Source organism: Grus americana, chromosome 1 (assembly GCF_028858705.1).
Source record: "Grus americana isolate bGruAme1 chromosome 1, bGruAme1.mat, whole genome shotgun sequence".
Classification (NCBI taxonomy): domain Eukaryota; kingdom Metazoa; phylum Chordata; class Aves; order Gruiformes; family Gruidae; genus Grus; species Grus americana.
Window position 1 is genome coordinate 64324728 of NC_072852.1, and position 18375 is coordinate 64343102.

Genomic DNA, 18375 nt, shown 5'->3' on the forward strand with positions numbered 1-18375 from the left:
CATCGACTTGTCCTCCTACAAACACATGAAGTGTGCTTAGGCACAGTTGGCTTGGAGAGAGGAGATCTTCTCCTGTAGCAAGATGAAAGTAGCCAGTTAACATGGGAACAGGGAGGCATGGAGGAGGTCACTGGATTTCCTTCTTCCATGTCACATGTAAATACCTGCACTCGCAAGTACCCACAGCTTGCGATAACATGCAGACAGAGTCTAGCAGGACCAGGCTGCCCACAGTAACTACAGCCAGGCTGCAGTTTGCCCCGACTTCTCCCCCTGAGATGAGAACCTAGTCACCTTACAGCTAGTTCTTTGCATTGTGTTGTCCAGGTAAATCACAGGCTGTTGGGAAAGACTTGGCCACACTCAGCCCACCTCCCAAAGAGCATTATACACCACAGCATGCTGCCTTTGTCCTGCAGGACATCCTAGCTATCTATCTAATAATTTTTGGGCAGGGATCAAGTGGGCTTGCACTTACTCATGAGCTGCTTGGCATGCTCCTACCAGTAAAAGTGGCAATTTTTTTCATCTCCATTGGAGATCCTTGCAGGTATCTAAACTGTAACACTAAAAGGGTCTCTTGGTAGGGTGTTGTTCAGATAGATCTCCAGCCTTAACAATCACTAACCCTTTCCCCAAATGCAAATTAGTGCATACCTATTGATTTCAAGCACCCTGCAAAGATAACTTATCACGATGGATCTATTAACCCCTCTTGGAGTTGCATAACTTGCTGAACTATTACCACGCACTGAAAGCTAAGTGGGGTATTAGAGGAGATAAAACAATCTGCCAGGCAAAGGACATTGTTATGGCTGAGGAGTAATGTTCTCCGAGAGCTTATTTTCACTTTGATCTAGGAAGACGTAGAAGACCATACACTTCAAAATCAAATGAGAACTCAGCGTAGACACAGAGGACACAAAGTAGCTGACTCAGGACAAGGTATATCTCTGCAGAGTGATGGCAAAGCCCTGAGTGCTTTATGAGGGTCAGAAAGGACACTAGGAGCTGTGGGTTGAATTTCATAAAAGGCATTGTCCCCTTTCGGGGATATCAGTGATAGGAAATACATACATTTTTCCACAGTGGAGCAGAACCAGACCGTGAGGAACCTGAGCCCCTATTCGCTGTAATTTGGGACTCGTACGGAGGCAGAGGAACTATTCACCAGTCTGCGATTTTCTTCATTGCTTCCTTGCCCCTACAGCAGTGGTTTTCAACCTGTGGCCTGTAGCCTTGGGAAAGGGAGGTGGAAACTGTCCCCGGAGGACACAAAGTGTTCTTGGTAACCCCGAATTTGGGGTTTTAAAAAAGGGCTTTACACCTCAGTGGGAAAAGTTCCAAGACCCGCCACCCCAAACTGGGGGAAGCCCGTGCCCCGCTGCTGGCGGAGGAGGGCAGGGCAGACCCCCCGGCAGACAGGGGCTAGACCCCTGGCCGGCAGCTCCGGGCAGGGCGGCCCCGAGGGGGGCTCCCTGGCATCGGGCAGGACCCTCCCGGCCCCCCCGGGGTGCAGGACGCCCACCGCTTGAGTTTCACACGAAGCCGCCTTCGCCCTACGCGCAGCTTCTGCCGGAGTAACCCCGCGGGGGGCTCGGCAGGGCTCGGCGGGGGCCGGCGCGGGGCGGTGCGCGGGGGCCGCCGGTGGCCGCGGGGCCGGGGCGGGGCGCGGGGCGGTGCGCGGCGGGGCGCGGTGCAGGGCCGCCACGGGCACACGTGGCTCAGCCCCCCAAAAAGGCACTCCCCGCCGGCGGGAGCGGGCAGTTCGTACCTCGGTCCCTGCAGAAGCGCCGTCGGTCCGGTCGGTCGGTCGGTGGGTGCCGGTGCGCAGGGGTCGCGGTTGGCAGCGGAGCGGCGGCTCCCGCCCCTGCGGAGGCAGCCCCGGACTCGGGGCGGCCCTACCTGCCGGCACTATGAACCTGACAGCCGAGAGCCACCGCGTCCCGCTGAACGACGGGAACAGCATCCCGCTGTTGGGGCTGGGCACCTACGCCGACCCTCAGAAAGTAAGTCCGGGGGCACCGGGATGCCCCGCTCCGCTGGCGGGGGCAGGTGGCGGCCGCCCTCGCTGCAGACCCCTCCAGCCGGGGCTACCCGCCTGTTCCTCACTCCTCGCTTCCCCTCCCAGCTACTTTTCTTTTTGCTCCTTTCTAAGTGCAAAGTTAGAGCCCGAGCTCTCCCGTGAGCAGTGCGGGCAGCGCGCGGCGCCCGGAGGAGAAAAAGGTGGGAAAAAAAATTAAAAAAATAAAAATCGCGCCTAGCTTACGGTGTGGTGCTCGCCGCACCGCCGCTCCGCGCTGGTGGGGGCTCAGGGGGCCGGGGAGACGCTCTGCCGCTGCCCCGGGGGCTGGGGCGGTGCAACCCCGGTGCCGCCGCCGGCGGGACGGGATGTGACACCCAGCGAGCGCCGGCTCCCTGGCAGGGCGGCCTGGAGCCCTCGGTCCCGAGGTGCCGGGGGGGCGGGGGATGGTGCCGTCGGATCCCCCGAGCTGGCTCCGCTGCCCTCCTGCGCCGAGCGCAGATAAGATGAGGGATTTCGGACCGTCTTGCAGCTGGCCCCGACACTTTCCAAGGAATGTTCCTGAAACAAAGACCCAGATTCCTGCATCCTGATTCCTGCGGCTCCCACAGCTGACTGCCAGCGGTCAAACCACTCTCAAATATTCTGCATCCTTCGGTTTTGCGTGTCCCGGGCAGGCATCCCATCCAACTGTCGCTGGTTCGGCTGCATGGAGGCTGTGGAAGCACACCTGATGCTTCTTCCCTCTGTGCACCTGGGAGCACAAAGGCAACTCACTAGCTGCTGCCTTTCGCTCTCCTAAATTGCCTGATCTTTCAGCAGTTTGGTGTTTGGGGTTTTTTTTTTTTCTTTTTTTTTTATTTGTTTGAAGAGTAGGAAAAGAGATGTCGTGGCCAGAATCTTTTTTGTGCAATAGAATCAGAGTCGAGATGCACTATTGTGCGTATGACTCCACATACCACAAGGTATTAAAAAATGCCATTTTAAAGAAAACTCTTGATTAAAGCCATTTACCAACCACTAATTGCACTATGGTATATTAATAACAGTGTCGAAGAAGATCTTCAATAAACACTGATGCAGGCAGTGCATGAGTGATGCAGAAAGGGTGTGAGAAATCCCCAGGGCTGCAGATCTCACTGGTTAACAATGCTGGTTTACAAGGGAAGAATTAGGGAGAATCAGCAATTTCAGAGGCTGGGTACCAACCCCCACTTCACTGGAGTTTCTGGAGATATTTTCAGCTAGTGCGTTCTTTGAATAACGGTTAGTGAAACAAAATTAAGCTCTGTAACAAGAGTTTTAATGTAGCATAGCAGAACGTTGCATAATTCAGTGACAAAATAGCTCTGAGCAAACTTGAAGCATCTCTTTCCAGACTTGTATATCATGCCCCCAACCCTCGAGTTGCAATTTTACACTAGTTTTAAGTTGAGAAAACTGAGGCTGCCAGCAGAAGGGGTGCTCCTGCCTCTCTGTGCTTCCCACAAGCAGCCCAGATGAGCCGTGGCCCGATGCTGTGGCATTAGCCTGGCTCAGGAAGGGAGCTCGGAGCAGCAAGTAACCTGCAGGGAGGCAGATGGGATTCCCCTTCTGGACGCACCTTCTTGGCAATGCTATAACCCTGCTAATGCTATAACCCTGCTAAGAGTTTATTCTGCAGAAGTTCAAGCATCCCAAAATCAGTACGGCTACGGTCCTGCTCCTTCTCCCCCAGCCCTGCAAAATTCTGCTGTCGCCTTTGCTCTCATGGGTCAAGACGGACAGTGAGCCTTTACATGGAGCTCATCCAGCAAAAATGAATCATTTTTAGGTAGGGTTGGTTTTCAGCTGAATCAGCCCCGGGTAGCGGCTTTTTGCATGTACCTCCTTTGTTTTGTGGTGACAGAAGTGGGGGGATGACAGGACGATGCAGGCAGGACATTGCTATAGCAACTCCAATTTAGAGCAATTGAAGCTGCTGTGTAACTGCAACTTCAGTGAGGATGGGTGCATATACCCAACCATCCCATTCTCCCTCCCCCCAGCGTTTGTAGGAGTTTGATTTTTCTGAGCTGTCTTTCTCTTTCTATGTGATAAACATGTTAGAAAGTTATGGGTGGGAGGAGGAGCTGCGAAAAGGTAGAGAAAGAAGCATTGATAAGGCACTTGGAAAAATCTCATTTTCGCAGAGGACCAGGTGAAACGCTGCGTGTTTATCTGGAAGAGCTGGGCTGAAGATTTACGTTAGGATTAGGACTGTGTATTTGAGTCAAGGAACTTGTCACAGAGAGCAGTGGGGGAAACGCGGTAGCAGGGTGCTACAGGATCTGTTGCAGAATTGTTTGCAGCTACTGGTTGGTGATGGGACAGGACGTTTAATTAGGTCACAGTTTAAAGCTTGCCCATCTCAAAAAGGCTGCTTTGCTGATAAGAGGACGGGGGTGGGGGGCGGAATATATGATTCTGTCAACACCTTGCCATAGCAGCGAAGCGCTGCTTAGCTGGGACAAGCTGCTCTGCCAAGCACTGACTTGTGCGTGGCGCAACTTCCACCGGGACGCCTGGCGAGGTTTCTGTGCCGTTCCTCCCGCCTAGACAGCAGAAAGGCTTTGTGGCAACTCGGGACCATTTCAAGGTTTATCTTAACAAGCGAGGCTATAAACTAGCACTGACACGTTTCCCTTAAAATGCTTAGCTGTAGCCTTTTGTGGCTGAATTGCTTAAGAAGCAGCATCTGAGCCACCATTCCCCAGCAGTGGGGGCAGGCAGCTGGTGGTAGCAGTGGTGCCAGCCGTCCCCAGCACGCTATTTCTGCTCATGAGTCAGATCTCCGCAACTTCTAGTCATTTTGTGCTTTGATATAAAATACAGAGCCATTCATTTGTCATATTATTCATCTTGCTCTTGGAGGCAGATTTTTTTTTTTTTTTTCAAAGGTTATTCACCCTGGCACCTCCATGTCAGAGCAGCTTGTCCAAAACAAATCTGTTTTCTCCATCTTGCGCTATAGCCTAGTAGCTCGTAATGAGCCCAGAGTGTTCTTCCTGAAGTGCAGGAATGCGCTCACTGGTTAAGCAAACCAGGCAGATCTAGTTAGCCACGGAGCAGGGAAATCTGCTTCTCCGACGGTCGGTTACAAGAAAACAGAGACAGGAGGCCAGCTTTCATGTTTCGGGCTTTGTCTGGGTAAACTGCAAAGCAGTGCCTTCAGAATTGAAATGTGTCAGCAGCTTGCCTTGCTCATCTTAAATAACTTAATTGTTCTCCCAAAGACAACTTTGGGAGATAAGTCATGCTTCTCCAGTTGTGAAACACCGAACAAAAAATAAATCTATTGACCAAAATTTTGTCCCCTGTACAAGTTTACTGACTCAATGAAGCACATCACTCAACTGGAGCAGAGCTGGACCACTGTGGAAAAGGTCTATTTGATAATTGGATTAATTTTAATTGAATGTTCTTTCCCCCTAGATGTGAGAGAGCTTTTCTTCTGGCTGGATACAGGTCAAAATGACAAGAATTCAGCTAATTCTTTGAAACTGAAAAGCCCGGTAGTGCAATGCTGGGGGTTTCTTTTTGCTTTACTCTCCTAGCACAGCAAGAAAGTGCAATGAATCCATTTGCTATCAGCTCATCTGCTAGTAGAAAGAAAGGAGTCTTCACTGGGCCATAGAATTAGTGACAAATTTAGGTTGTTTATCAAGAAAAGCACTTAGAAATATTTTTTTGCTGCTTTAATTGGTGTTTCCTATCTTTAATTTTAAGGGAAGGTAATAATTGTATAACTGAAAAGCTTCTCCTTTACTCAGCGAAGGAAATGTGGAAGTTGCGTTAGATTCTTGCCTATGTAAATTAGGCTGTTCATCCTAGCAAGGATGGACTCAAGTGAAACACTGAAAATCTCAGTCACTGACTCCTTCCCCTTTTCTCTCTCCTCCCTTCCCCAAATAGCCCCTCTCCTCATGGGTCTGGGAGGGAACTACAGTGGGAGCAGTGAATCTGGACTATCGAGGCCCTCCAGACGGCTTTAAAATTTGAGGCCAGTTCTGCCTCTGTCTGGCTCTGCGGATCCTTCTGGCAAAGCCCCGTGCGTGCAGGAACGGCTCTGCCAAGGCTCCAGCAGATGCACCGTGTCCAGCTTTCCCTCCCTGAGGGCCCCCAAGCCGTTGACCCAATTCTCTAGGGTATTAAATGGATGGGGAGGGGGGAGGAGTGAGAGGGCAGCCCCACAGGGGAGAGTGGAGGAGGACAGCCCCGTTGATGAGCCCGTGGCATGGCCCCGTGCTGCAGTAGAGTTGGATCAGCCCCCCCACGCTCCCACCGATGGCAGAGCTGGACCAGCCCCTCGGGCTCCCACCGATGCTCCGTTCCCAGCACAACCCGGCGAGTGGTACTGGTACCCATCTGGAAGCAGATAGGATGCGGGGACAAGCAGGCTTAGATGGGAAAGGTGCTAAAAACACTCCTAAATCCTGGAAATCCTATGCCTCGTTAAAACGGCACTTATGCCCGCTTCACTTTATAACTCATCCCTGTCAACACAGCTAAGATCATCAGCCCAGTGCCTCCACATAAATACTTGCTGTCTCCCTGGAAGGTCAAGGGGCCTTGGCCGCAGCTCCTCTCCTGCCTTCCTGTTTTGACTGAGGGAGGAGAGGGCTTGGAGGGAAGGTTGTAGCAACCGCACTGTACACAGGCGCTGCTTCTGAAACATAAGATTGGGCAAAGCGCTCAAGAATAGCACTGGGTGAGGGTTTTTGGCAAGTTGCGACTTTGCTAAAAATGAGGTTCTGAGGTAGCCAAATCCATTCATAAATTGGAAGCAGTTTTGTGGAATATTTTCAGGCAAAACAAATGGCAAAGCATTTCATTTTGGGCACTGGCAGTACAAGCTGAGGAATCAAAGGATTATTAAAGCAGTTGGAGGTAGCAGTTGCCTTTCCCTGAATAGCCTGCTGGTGAGGGAATCCACACAGGCGGTGGGAAACCAGATTCAGTCCTCTTCTCTGCCTCCGGGGATTAAATTCATATCACACAGCCCAGGGAAATAATGTGATTGCGGGGGTATGCGATAGCTAGAGAGAGGCGAGAAGAAACACGCACAGGCTGGAGCGGGAGGAGCACCCTCCCCATGGGAAAGCGCGCTGCCCACCAGCCCCACAGCTTTGGATGCTGAAGAACTTGGTATGGCATCCAGCCAGGAGGAAGAGAGACCCGTTTCCCCAAATCCTTAACTACCACAAAGTAACTCTTGTGAGCGCCCAGACAGTCTGGGTTTTGTTTAAGAAGAAATTGCTGGTTTGAATCAGAGAGAGGAAAAGTTCATCCAGGGCTCCCATATCCAATCTGAGTGACCAAGTAAAAAAAAATCTGGTTTGGATAAGTAAAAACACTGTTTTGGCACCCTGAATTACTTTTTACACCCAAGATAGAAGCTGAACAGTGTAACTTTTCGTTGTTCGGGCCTAACAGCCCCTAGTGCTCTCGTAAGAACTTTTATGCCAAAGAGTTCCTCGCACAAGGATGTGCGCACACAAAATTATTTCAATTGCTCTTAACGCTGCAGGCTGCATCTCTGCTGCAGGCTGCCTGCCCTTGACGCTGCCATAGACTGCCTTTAAATCAAAAGAGGTAGTCAGTGACTTGTCCCCAAGATGCGATCTGGATCTCTGAGCTGCAGTAAGGGAGGGGATTACACACAATTTAATTCCCTCTGGTTTTTTCCTCCTGGCCACCATCAGCTTCTGAAACATGATCGGCTGGAGACAGCAATGATTTCGGGTGACTCATAAAGAAAGTCACCTGGCCTGACCCAAAGCTACGAAATGGGTTGTGTATTGAAAGTCCTAGGCAGGAGTGACACCTGAGATCTCTGGAGACAGGGTTGAAGCTTAAAGGCTTGCACTTCTTGCTCTCTTTCCTACAAATTTCTCCTTCTCTGACTCAGACAACTGTCTACTTCCTGAGGTAAACCTCCCACTCGGCTTCTAGATTTTTTTCTTGAAAGAGATAAGAAAGGCAGTGGCAAGAGCAGGAACTGCCCTAACATGCAAGTGTCTTTACAGCCTTAGCTTACTTCCCATGACACACTATTAAAATAAATATATAAAGAAAACACCACAGTCCTTTTAACATCAACAATTACACATGAACATGTGTTTGAACTCAGCAAGTACTGAGTCTGAAATTAGCTCTGTAATAAAGCGATCTTTATGAACCTACATGAAATCACCACAGATGTAGGCCAGGGAGATATTTTGCCTTTTTCTCCCTAAAATGTCTATTGGGAACCTGATTTGAACAGAGCTGGGGGAGTCAGCTGAGATATTTGGCTACGGAGTCCTCATATTTATGCCCCGAACTTAAGAAGTAAAGAAAGTTCCCAAAACGATTTTTTTTTTTTTAAAGTTGTTGGGCCATATCCCCTTGACCAGCATTTCCAAAGGACATTGTGCCTCTTCACAGTCCCTTTCAGTAACCACCACTGGCTTTCTCAAGCCATTGGCTTTTTAAGCAGCAGTATTACCTCATGCCATACTAATTCTTCTTGTCTTCAGGGAGCGCTTTGGAGCAGCGGAGCCACAGCTGGCCGACACATAGCAACACGCAGCCTTTCAGGGTTGGGATTTTTGAGATGTTTCAGGGGGTGGCCTTATGTTCCCTTGGTCTCTGCGGATATCCTAAAACCATACTCCTAAACAGAGATCCGTACACTTGAGGCAAGGGCAGAAGGGAAGGAGATAGGATACTGCAGCCCAGGAAGAGAACTGTGCCTGATCTGCCCCGTGTCCTGGAGGGCTCCTTGCCTACCTGTTGGCAAATTCTTAGCCTAGCCTTCACACTGAACGATATTTATCCCAAAAACATGTATCTGTAGCCAGATCACTCACTGACAAAGTCATGACTCAATTAGTTTCATGCTCGGGGGACTGAACTGTACCCAGACGATTCGGCTTGTACAGACCGTAGATGGGATGCCTTTCCTTCAGTGGCTGGCATCCTGGTGTTGAGTGATGCTCTTGCTGCTTAATCTCTCAGATTTTACTCCTTATTCTTCGACTAAGTCACAGTTACTGGCAAGACCCAGTTGCCAAGAATGGATAAAGGCAGGACTTCTTGGTATTTGGTCCCCAGATGCCTCGACGAGGCGCAGTAGCCGGCATCAGCTTTTAGCAGGCAGCAGAACAACGTGGCTCTTGGGCAGGAGCGCAGCTGTTTGCTAGAAACACGATCAAAAGCACTGCGAGTAAGAAGTTACAAGAGGAGTCTGCGTGAGGATTCAAGAAACTGCAGCGGCTCTGGGCTGTATTATTGTCTTAATCCATCCCTGCTGTTTGCTACAGAGATGGCAAATATGCCAGAGGATGAGGGATGAACGCACGAACGCTTAAGATAACTGCTTTCACAGACCGGACTTCTCATAGCAAATAGGTGAAGGTACAGAGTAGAAGAATGCACTAAATCAAAAGGGTCTGAGACAAATTCTGCTTTCATCAATGAAATGCTAAAAACTTAATGTTGCATGATGCATTTTAAAGTTCCCTTTCATATATGCTTTAATGGCATATTTACCACCTACAAAAAGCAGAGTTCATTTATCTTACATTCGTCTTTTGTCCTCTGCCATACAACTTTTCTGTTCTGCCACTGGAACAGTCTTTCTACGTTTCTGTGCCTTCAACACTTTGTCTTCTTGGTGTTCAGCCACGACCTCTCCTCCCCTGCCTGCAACCACCTCTTGACGCCTCAATTCCTGCTGGCTCCCTGTAATCTCATGTTATACAATGGAACATTTTTGGCTTGCATAAATGCAAGATTGCATCTTTATCTCATTAAGAAAGGAAAATTAAGTTGTCTAATTAGAAAAAACAGGTAATCAGAAAAGGTAGCGCTTTTTTTCTGAGATGTGGCAGGCTCAAACGCTCCTAGCTTTTATACAAGAACTGTACTTTAACCATTAAAATGGGATTTTAAAGTCAAATTTGACAAAATGACTTATCACTCTCTGTCAAGCTGGAGGAAAGATTCTTGCACGCAACTTTCTTGAGGACACAAGCTTTGCTCTTATGACTTTGATTTGCACAAAACCCATGGCTCTAAGACACTGTTGGATTTGCAGAAATGCTCATTTACCTCCATGTATCTTCTCTGCTGAAATCTCTGTGGTTCTTCATTTCTATGAATCCTGAAACTTAATAGGAAACAAATTGATAGTATGACTAATCTTTACTTCGTGCCAACAGCTTCTGTGGTGTTTCCAGCTATGAACACAATTAGTGTCTAATCATGTGTGGCAGAGTAAAAGCTGCATTTACTGAAATAGTCAACATGTAAAATTCCTGATGAGGATGGGTCCAGCCTTGTAGATGAGGGTAAATGAAAGACTAACTTTTTAGCTACAAAGTTCATCAACCTATGGAGGACTTCTGAGCCAAATGGCCACAAAATTGCTGATCCTGGAAAATGGTGGATTATTTTTAGTTTGCTCTGAGGAGTAGATTGTGCTCAAAACGACTCCCTCCCCAAATCTGATGCCTTAAACTATAAGCCTTCAAAAAAACCCTCTTCTTAAAAAGACTGTACCTTTAACCTATGCTGACATCTCAGCTGCTATGTCAAAATGTTTTCAGACTACTCCAGGACCAAGAGACACATCCCCCCGCAGAGCGGAGGACTTCTACTAATGAAACCGTTGACAGCCAGATAATCGCCTGGCCCCAGCGCAGCCATGCCTGCCTAATCCAAGCAGAGGGGCTGGCTCTTACAGCCAACCTGGCACCGCGTCACTTGGCTCCCAAACGTGGTACCGACACATGCGGACTTGGATGCCGCAAGACCGCTCCAGAGGAAAACGTTCCCAGAGTGAGGTGACATTTAGGAGATGACAACTTTGTCTGGGAGTTGGTACGGCTTTCGGATGGTGGATATCAGATGCCAGCATCACCCGAGCTACATGTCTGGCTAGACGTAGGGTAGAATTGAGTTTAATCAGCCCAATCCAAAACTAATAGAAGGTTAATCCAGATAAGCTTTTAGGACAGTAGCACTACCCAAAACCACTCATAGGGATTCTTGTTTGAAAAGTAACCAAACAGAAAGCAGACCTTTTCCATTCCATAGCTGCATACTGCAGTGACAAGCACTAGCTGTTTCAATATAGCCCTCTTCCAAAAACTGTAAAGCTAGCCGTTACCAATGCAATAATATCAAGGCCAAATATTGACAGAAAAAAAAATAAAAATTAATTTTTTCTCTTTTCCCCTGAATTTTTAACCCTGCTCAAGAGCCACAAGGAAAGCCCTCCTATTAAAATAAAAGTTATGAAGATTGTTTTACAGACAGGGAATCACTGGCATTGTTGAAGAGGGGAAAAACTGAAACCCTATGAGTGAGTAATCTGAATTAACACAACTGAAAGATACGCTTCTTGGCAAGAACATTTAGAGCCCAATTTTCCAGACAAACCTCCATTTTCTAAAACATCCCTGACTGACTCCATACGTTATATATGGCTGTGTACTCCCATGTGTCCCTGATTCCCTGCAGTTCTCTGAAGAACAGCGTAAGCATGTTCTTACAGCTCATGTGGGAAGCTAACATCTGGGTTGTGTCTTCAGTTGACCTAGGAGGCCACATTTGTCAAAACTTGAAAACACTGTGCAGAAAATGCCTCTCTAGGCTTCATCAAAGCCAACTTTTGTTGGTTCCGCTAACCGGGTGGTGGAATTCCCCAAGTTTTACATCTGCCTTTGCAAACACTTCTTCGAATTGGTGCCAGAAACCTCTCCCCTTTAACTCTAGGGAACAAAGTAGAAGAACTACTGGCAACCTTTTCTTTCTCCTCTGTTATTGCACAAGCTGGTGCTTTATCTTCCCCTCGCACCTCATGCATCCCTGGGATCACTCCTCTTGTCTGAAAGGTGTTTTGATAGCATCCACTCTTCCAGTTAGATCCATGCTTTCCAGGGCTGGCCAGCTGGCTACTGTCCCCTCCAGCTCTTCAGAAAACTGTCCCAGTCCACCCCGCCAGCACTGCAAGCATGGGACATGGGTGTTTGCTTTAATCCTCTGGCTGTTGATAGAGAGGCATGGCAGCCCTTTAGTTTAGGCTTGAATTAAGTGAATTTGCATCAAGTGAAAAGTTGCAGCGATCCTAAAACTGAGGATTCTGCAATCAAGTGGTAAAAATAACTCCAGCAGCCTCTGCCAGCTACAATAATAAGGCTTTCCTGAACACAGCTTTGGCTAAATCCTGGAATAACAATGTCACAGGAATTCTAGAAGTGCTAATTCTGCAGTTATGCAATCTGACTTCTATTGCACAGGCAATCAAACCTCAGCGCTTCGGGCCACTGACAGGACATCAGGCTGGAGGAGAAAGGCACCCCCTGCCCACGCTCATTCACAGCACAACACGAGGCAGCAAGCATCACCATTCCCCCTCATCTTCTCTGGGTGCATTTGCTGTCCTCCACTTTCTAAGGCAATGCACTGTGCGATAGAGAACAAAGCTCTGCGCCGGCGTAGCAACCCGTGGCGCTCACCTGTGCTCTCTGCCTCTGTTCTCAGCTCTACCTGCTTTTGCAGAGATCCCTTTGCTGGGTTTTGCTTCCTGGATGGTGGCTACCAATGCTTCCGGGGGATGAAAGCCAGGTTTTCTTGTGTACAAGAGAGAAGGATGTGCTGGCAGTTGCATTTTCCAAGAAAGAGGTGTACAGTACAGCTTCTCCTTTACAAGATTAAACAATTCTAAGAATGTACCCTTGTGTGGCTCATATCCTCTGGCTTTGTAAACTCAACCTGTGCTTTCCTGTAATGCCTTCAGTACACATGTTTTCTATGCTCTGTTCCTAACATCTTAAGCCAGTCCTCTTTGCCAGTTTGTCCGGAAAACAGGCAAATGGAAATAAGGAATTGGGCTTCTACAAACTTGCATAAGAATCTGTGTGCGAGTGCTAAGCTCTGGCGAAGGAGGCTCTGAGCCCAGGAATGTTACCTACTTTCTTCTTCCTGTATTTAGCTAAGATTCCTAAACAGCAGCTCCACATCTTAAATTATAGGTTAGGACTGGAGCACTTAGCCCACAGTTTGGATCTCTTGTGTAATTCAGCTGCAGCTAAATTCAGATTTTTCTAGGAGGTGGCCCTGTCTCTCCCAAGACCTCAAGATCTTCCTCCCAGGATCATTATTCCCAGTTGAGGGACTGGATACCATTGCACCACCCAGGTGAGGTGCTCAGGACTAAGGTAAACAGCTCCTTCCCTGAAGCGTTGCTTCCTCAGCTCTCACGTGCTGCCGAGATCGGTGCAACTCTAAAGCTGCGTACGTGAAATGAGGCAGAGCAGAATGCGGCAGCCCAAGTCAGACTATTTTCCTTTACTGTATGCGCTAATGAAGAATAAATGACAATAGTGATGTTAAAACATTTATAAAATCAGTGCCTATGGTAGCTGTTTGCATGGTTTTGCGAGATTATGATCTGCTGCTAATGTGTCCTGTTAGTTTTGTCTTTGGAGGTAACCAGAATCCCTCTTTATCAGCTGGAAATTGCTGACCAGAAAAAAGATGTTATAGAAAAAGCAATAGAAATGGAGGGCAGCTGAAGTGCTAAACTAAATAACAGTACTGAGTAGGACAACCACTAACACTGCTAAGCAAACACTGTTCTACTTGAGAGGGAACAGTAAAATTCATGAGTATGCCTGCACAAAAAAAAAAAAATCTTCTCTTGTGGCTTGGTCACATGCAATCACGAGCAAAACTGAAGCTGTACGTTTTCTAAGGTAGGGAGAATAGTTTTTGACAAAGTGGCATGTGGTGGAAGGTGTCTGGAATAAACATTAAAAAATAAAAAGGTTCATGGTCTCAGAGGAAAAAGAGAGCAGACCCTTTCAGACAGGCAGAACTGATGAAGCACATTGCTTTTTCAGACTCATAGAATGTGGTAACTGGCCAGTTGGCTACTTCATCTATGAGAAGGGGCCAAATTGCCTCTTCCTTTCTTTCAGTGAAGGTGCAAATCTGAGTCTGCTCCCCCTGTGCTTTTACCCAATTTATTTACCATGGAACCTGAAGGAAACAGATACTGGTTTAATCCGTCATGTGTGATGGTAAATCATCATGTTTACAAGCTATTGATTAATAAAAGAAACAATTGCGTGTGTTGTTTCCTTAAACTCTGTGATCTTAAAAATAACCTAGATGCTGTTGAAGGAGTTATTAGTGATTGAGTGAGTAGTTCTAGTCGACCAAGCAGTTTTTCTTTTATCATAAAACATGTAATAAATTTAATACCTTTTCTGGCACAAATTAGTGACTGACTGTAAGAACACTAAAGATAAAAATCTGACTTACAGCGTACAAGTGGTTTTAAAATTCCAGTTCTAAAATAACAGTCCTTGATCAAAGTAGCATAGTTGCAGGGCACACTGATTAGAAACGGAAACATTAATTACAGCGAAGGATCAAGCATACCTCTTATCTACACTTAAATAAAAAGTAATAAAGAAGCAAAGATTTGTCTTACGGCCAAAGCGTCCTGAATTACTACTGACAAAGCACAAAGGTTTATAGCACGGAGACATTTCAGTACCTCATCCGGCATTTGTCCTGCTCTAAACATCAGCCTTTCTTATTTGGGAATGGTGCAGGAATAAAGGGCTGCCTGAAAGAAGTAGACAGCGTAGGCAACCACATTTTAGATAACGTATGCTAGTGAGTATACCCCGCAGTAAGGACGAGGTCTGGCTTTCCTGGTGGAGTACAGGTGGCTGCTCCATGGGCAGGCAGCCTGGGAAGCACTGCTCCATCAGCTGCTGTGATTGAAGTGCCGACCCTTATACAGCACCACGAGACGGAAGAGCAGTCATATCGCAAATTTCTATCTGCACTTAAGTAAAAGTTGGGTTTCAGTTGGTAATCTCTGATCTGGTCACTACTAGTTAAAGACTTTATTTCCATGAAAGACAGAAGAGATTAAAATGCCTCAGGCTGAGCAGCGGGGTAGAGGGGAAAGATCCAGGTTTGTGCTTTCTCTGATGGAAAGATGGATGAGCAGTGGTGATCTGAGTCACCCAGCGTTCATATGGTCTGTCAGGAAACAATGGAATAAGATACGACACTTAAAGCAACACTTCTAAAAAGTGGCAAAACCACAACATGACTAGCCTGTGCAACTCATCAGCACAGTTTACCACAGCCCATTACTGCAGGATTTGGAAGGATTAGATACGTGAAACGCTAGAAATGATAGTTTCTCCATTAGAATGAAAATAAACATACGGTATAAAGTTTCCAGACTCGCAGATGTCCCAGACCTTCAGCTGGGATGGTTCAATAGAGGCAGGATTTTCCAAAAACTGTTCCCTAGGTTGCCTTGCATTTTTATATGAAGCACCTTAGACCAAAATCTGTCAGAACTAATATACCACATCAGATGAAATGAACTAGTGCAATGAAAACATTTATATTTAATGTAAACCCATCTCCGGCCATTGGTAATCAAGGCCTGATCCAAAAAAAGCCTCCTCAAGCCCCTAAAGAATAAGATTAATCCTTGAGATGGAGGAGCCTTTCACAAGATTATTTGTACAGATGTGTGCAAGTCCCATGCAAAAGATTAAGAAATACATAGAAGTTCAGCTCTAACATAAGTTAACTGATTCAGCCAAAGGCAATTGTAACTGCAAGCTTTCTCATTTTCCCCCGTTCCACTCTCCTCCCAAGTCCACAATTATGCCATTGCCCTATATGTGAGCCTCTACCCTTCTTCACCTATTCCTGCTGCTTTTGTTACTGACCAACACAGCCCTGGTGTTTGACGAAAGATGCAACTCCATAATCAACATTTCCTTGCTTTGTAGAGTTCAGTTTAGAGCTTCAGGAAACAACTAGGAGCCATGTTCATGCAATTTCTCAAGAGTGCAAAGAAAAGAGAGAGGAAATCCTAGGATCAGGCCCACACTCCATTTTCAGGTTCTTCCACAAAAGGGAAAAGGTTAAAAAAAACCCACAACAAACAAACCACAACTTTTTTTTAAAAATCTGTAATCTATTAAGGTAATATGTCACTGTACTGTAAATGTTCTGCTGTCATACACTTGAATGGTAGAAGTCAGACTGAAGCGATCTAAAAGTCACACTGTTTGAAAAATCAGGTTTCACAGAGAAAACACAGATTGCACTTTTTAAAATGTATTTATCTTTCGGGTAACTGATCATCACTTGGACTCGAGTTCACAAGACCTTTAAGCTGAGCCCCGTTGCTCTGCGCTTGTCAGCCCGAGCTGTGCGATGGCGGCTACGGCCTCGCGCACCTCATTGCCGAGACAGAGGTCTGAGGTTACCGCCATCAGTAACTGCAGGCTCGTAGTACCCGTGTCAGCTTTTTGCCTGCCGCCTTCCTCAAATCCATCCTTGCAGGTTCAGGCAGGGACAAAGCAGTGAACGCGTTGGAGGTTGTCACTGCTCCGTGCCTCGCGCTTCTGTAGCGCTGCCCGACGTGCCCCAAGTGAAAACTAGCCATTGACCGCTCCTGAAAGGCCTTTAGCTGCCGCAGTCTTCATTACATCCTGCTAACAACCAGGAAAGGGCCCTGGCAGGGGCCGAGCGTGCCTTTGGGAGGCTCCCACAATGAAAACAGCAAAGCATTCAAACAAGTGTTTCATTGTCTCTCTCAATTAAGCAGACAATAGTCATCGCTGCTGTAAATACTTCAGCATGCCGAGTTGTGCCGTTTCTCCTCTCAGCCCTCGCTCATGTCTGTAATAAATAAGGGCAAGCATGAGCAGCTTTACCTTTTAAGTAACCTTTAGGAATTGCATCCTGGAGCAGAAAGTGCCCCCTGAGTCTGAACAGAAGTCAGTCCAGTCGTGTCCGACAGCGGCCAGCCCGGATGGGATGCTGAAGAGCAGGGTGAGCAGGCAGGGATACGGTCCCATTACCCCAGAATAATCTGCGACCAACCTACAGCTCTGGGACTGAAAAACAGAGGTTGACCTCCACATGTCATCAGCAGTCCTTCACAGATCTTTCTTCCATAAATATGGAAGGGCAGACCAGTGTCCTTAGTCACTGCAGCATCCTGTGGCAGCTATAAATTTCACACCTTCGAGTTAATCAGGTGGTGGAAGAGCAGCTGCTTATTTTATGGCAAACTCCCAGACGGCCAAGCCAGTGGCTTCTGTCAAAGGGCAGCTTAGAGGGAGAGGGGGCAGACTGATTGCTGTGGTGAAAAGCAATCCTTCCCAACAGCACCTATTGCCAGTCCTGCTTCTTGTCTTTCCTTGGCATCAGCAAAACCAACAAATTTGAAATCCTCTCTTCATATCCTGTCTCATTTCCAGATGTCTCTGGCATCTGTTTTCTTTATAGGAGAAGCAGCATGGTCTCGGCCCTTCACTCGGAGGTAGCAAAATTCACCTCTTGGCATTTGCTGCTGGCAGACAGCAGCGCAGCAGAGCAGGTTGACACCCTATTTCAGTTTTCCTTTAAGTGAATCAGATGTCCCTGTCACAGCAGAGCAATGCTTATGAAACGGGTGGGAGAATAGTGTTGCCACATGTCGCTGAGAGCCCTTCACCACCACCGCTTAGAGCTGCCCTCTCAGTATGCCAAGTGTTCAGTACGATTTCAGTGATTGTCTTACGCTTTTTTTGCTTGATTTGGCCTACGTGTATTTTGCTAATAGAAAATATGACTGTTCTGAAAAAACAAGCTTAATCTGAATTTCAGCAAAACGAGTAAACATAAGTGCAGCACACAGTACAAAAATGCCACTTGGACTTCAGAGGTTTCTTGGGCTCATCTTAAACTGAAGCAGTAAGATGTATAGAAATGTACACTAAAGCATCTACCAGTTCTTAGCCACATGGTAAAGCAACTGTCCAGAACTGGGAATACCAGTAGACAGTCCTGAGCTATCACCCTTTGGATTGTGATACTACCAAAGGTAAGTTGATTTGAGGAGAAGGAAGTCAAATCCAAATTCCTGCTCTGCTGAAAGCTCTACTGGATCATAAGATATTCAAACAGCCTCCAATCAGGCAGGTAGTTGACCAGCTCTGCTCAACCAAAAAGCCCTCTTCCATTTGAATAAGGGATTTTATCAAATGGCTGTTGTAGGAAAACCCTTGCTCTCTAGATATGAAAATTATTTCAGAAGTTCTTATCAAATACATTCAATTCTACTTTCTGAGGACTAGTACTCTTTCTTTCCCAGAGAGAAAATGTTTTGCTTTGCTCCTTTTCCAGTCTAATTCCACACTCTCAACAGTTTTGAAGAAAAGTGCACAGCACATTTTTATTCAGAAGTTGAAACACAGGCGCCTGGGGAGGTACAGGGTGGTTAGACTGGATGAACACCAGCATGA

At 47.1% G+C, this 18375-nt stretch overlaps 1 protein-coding gene across 1 annotated transcript in view; it reads left to right on the top strand.

Moving 5' to 3' along the window:
• The first annotated feature begins 1690 nt into the window (after positions 1-1690).
• Positions 1691-18375, top strand: part of AKR1D1 (aldo-keto reductase family 1 member D1) — a 34565-nt gene continuing 17880 nt past the window's right edge. The window contains exon 1 of the mRNA XM_054808703.1: positions 1691-2009. Coding sequence (XP_054664678.1) covers positions 1917-2009 — 93 coding nt within the window. The 5' untranslated portion in view covers positions 1691-1916. The remainder of the gene's footprint in view (positions 2010-18375) is intronic.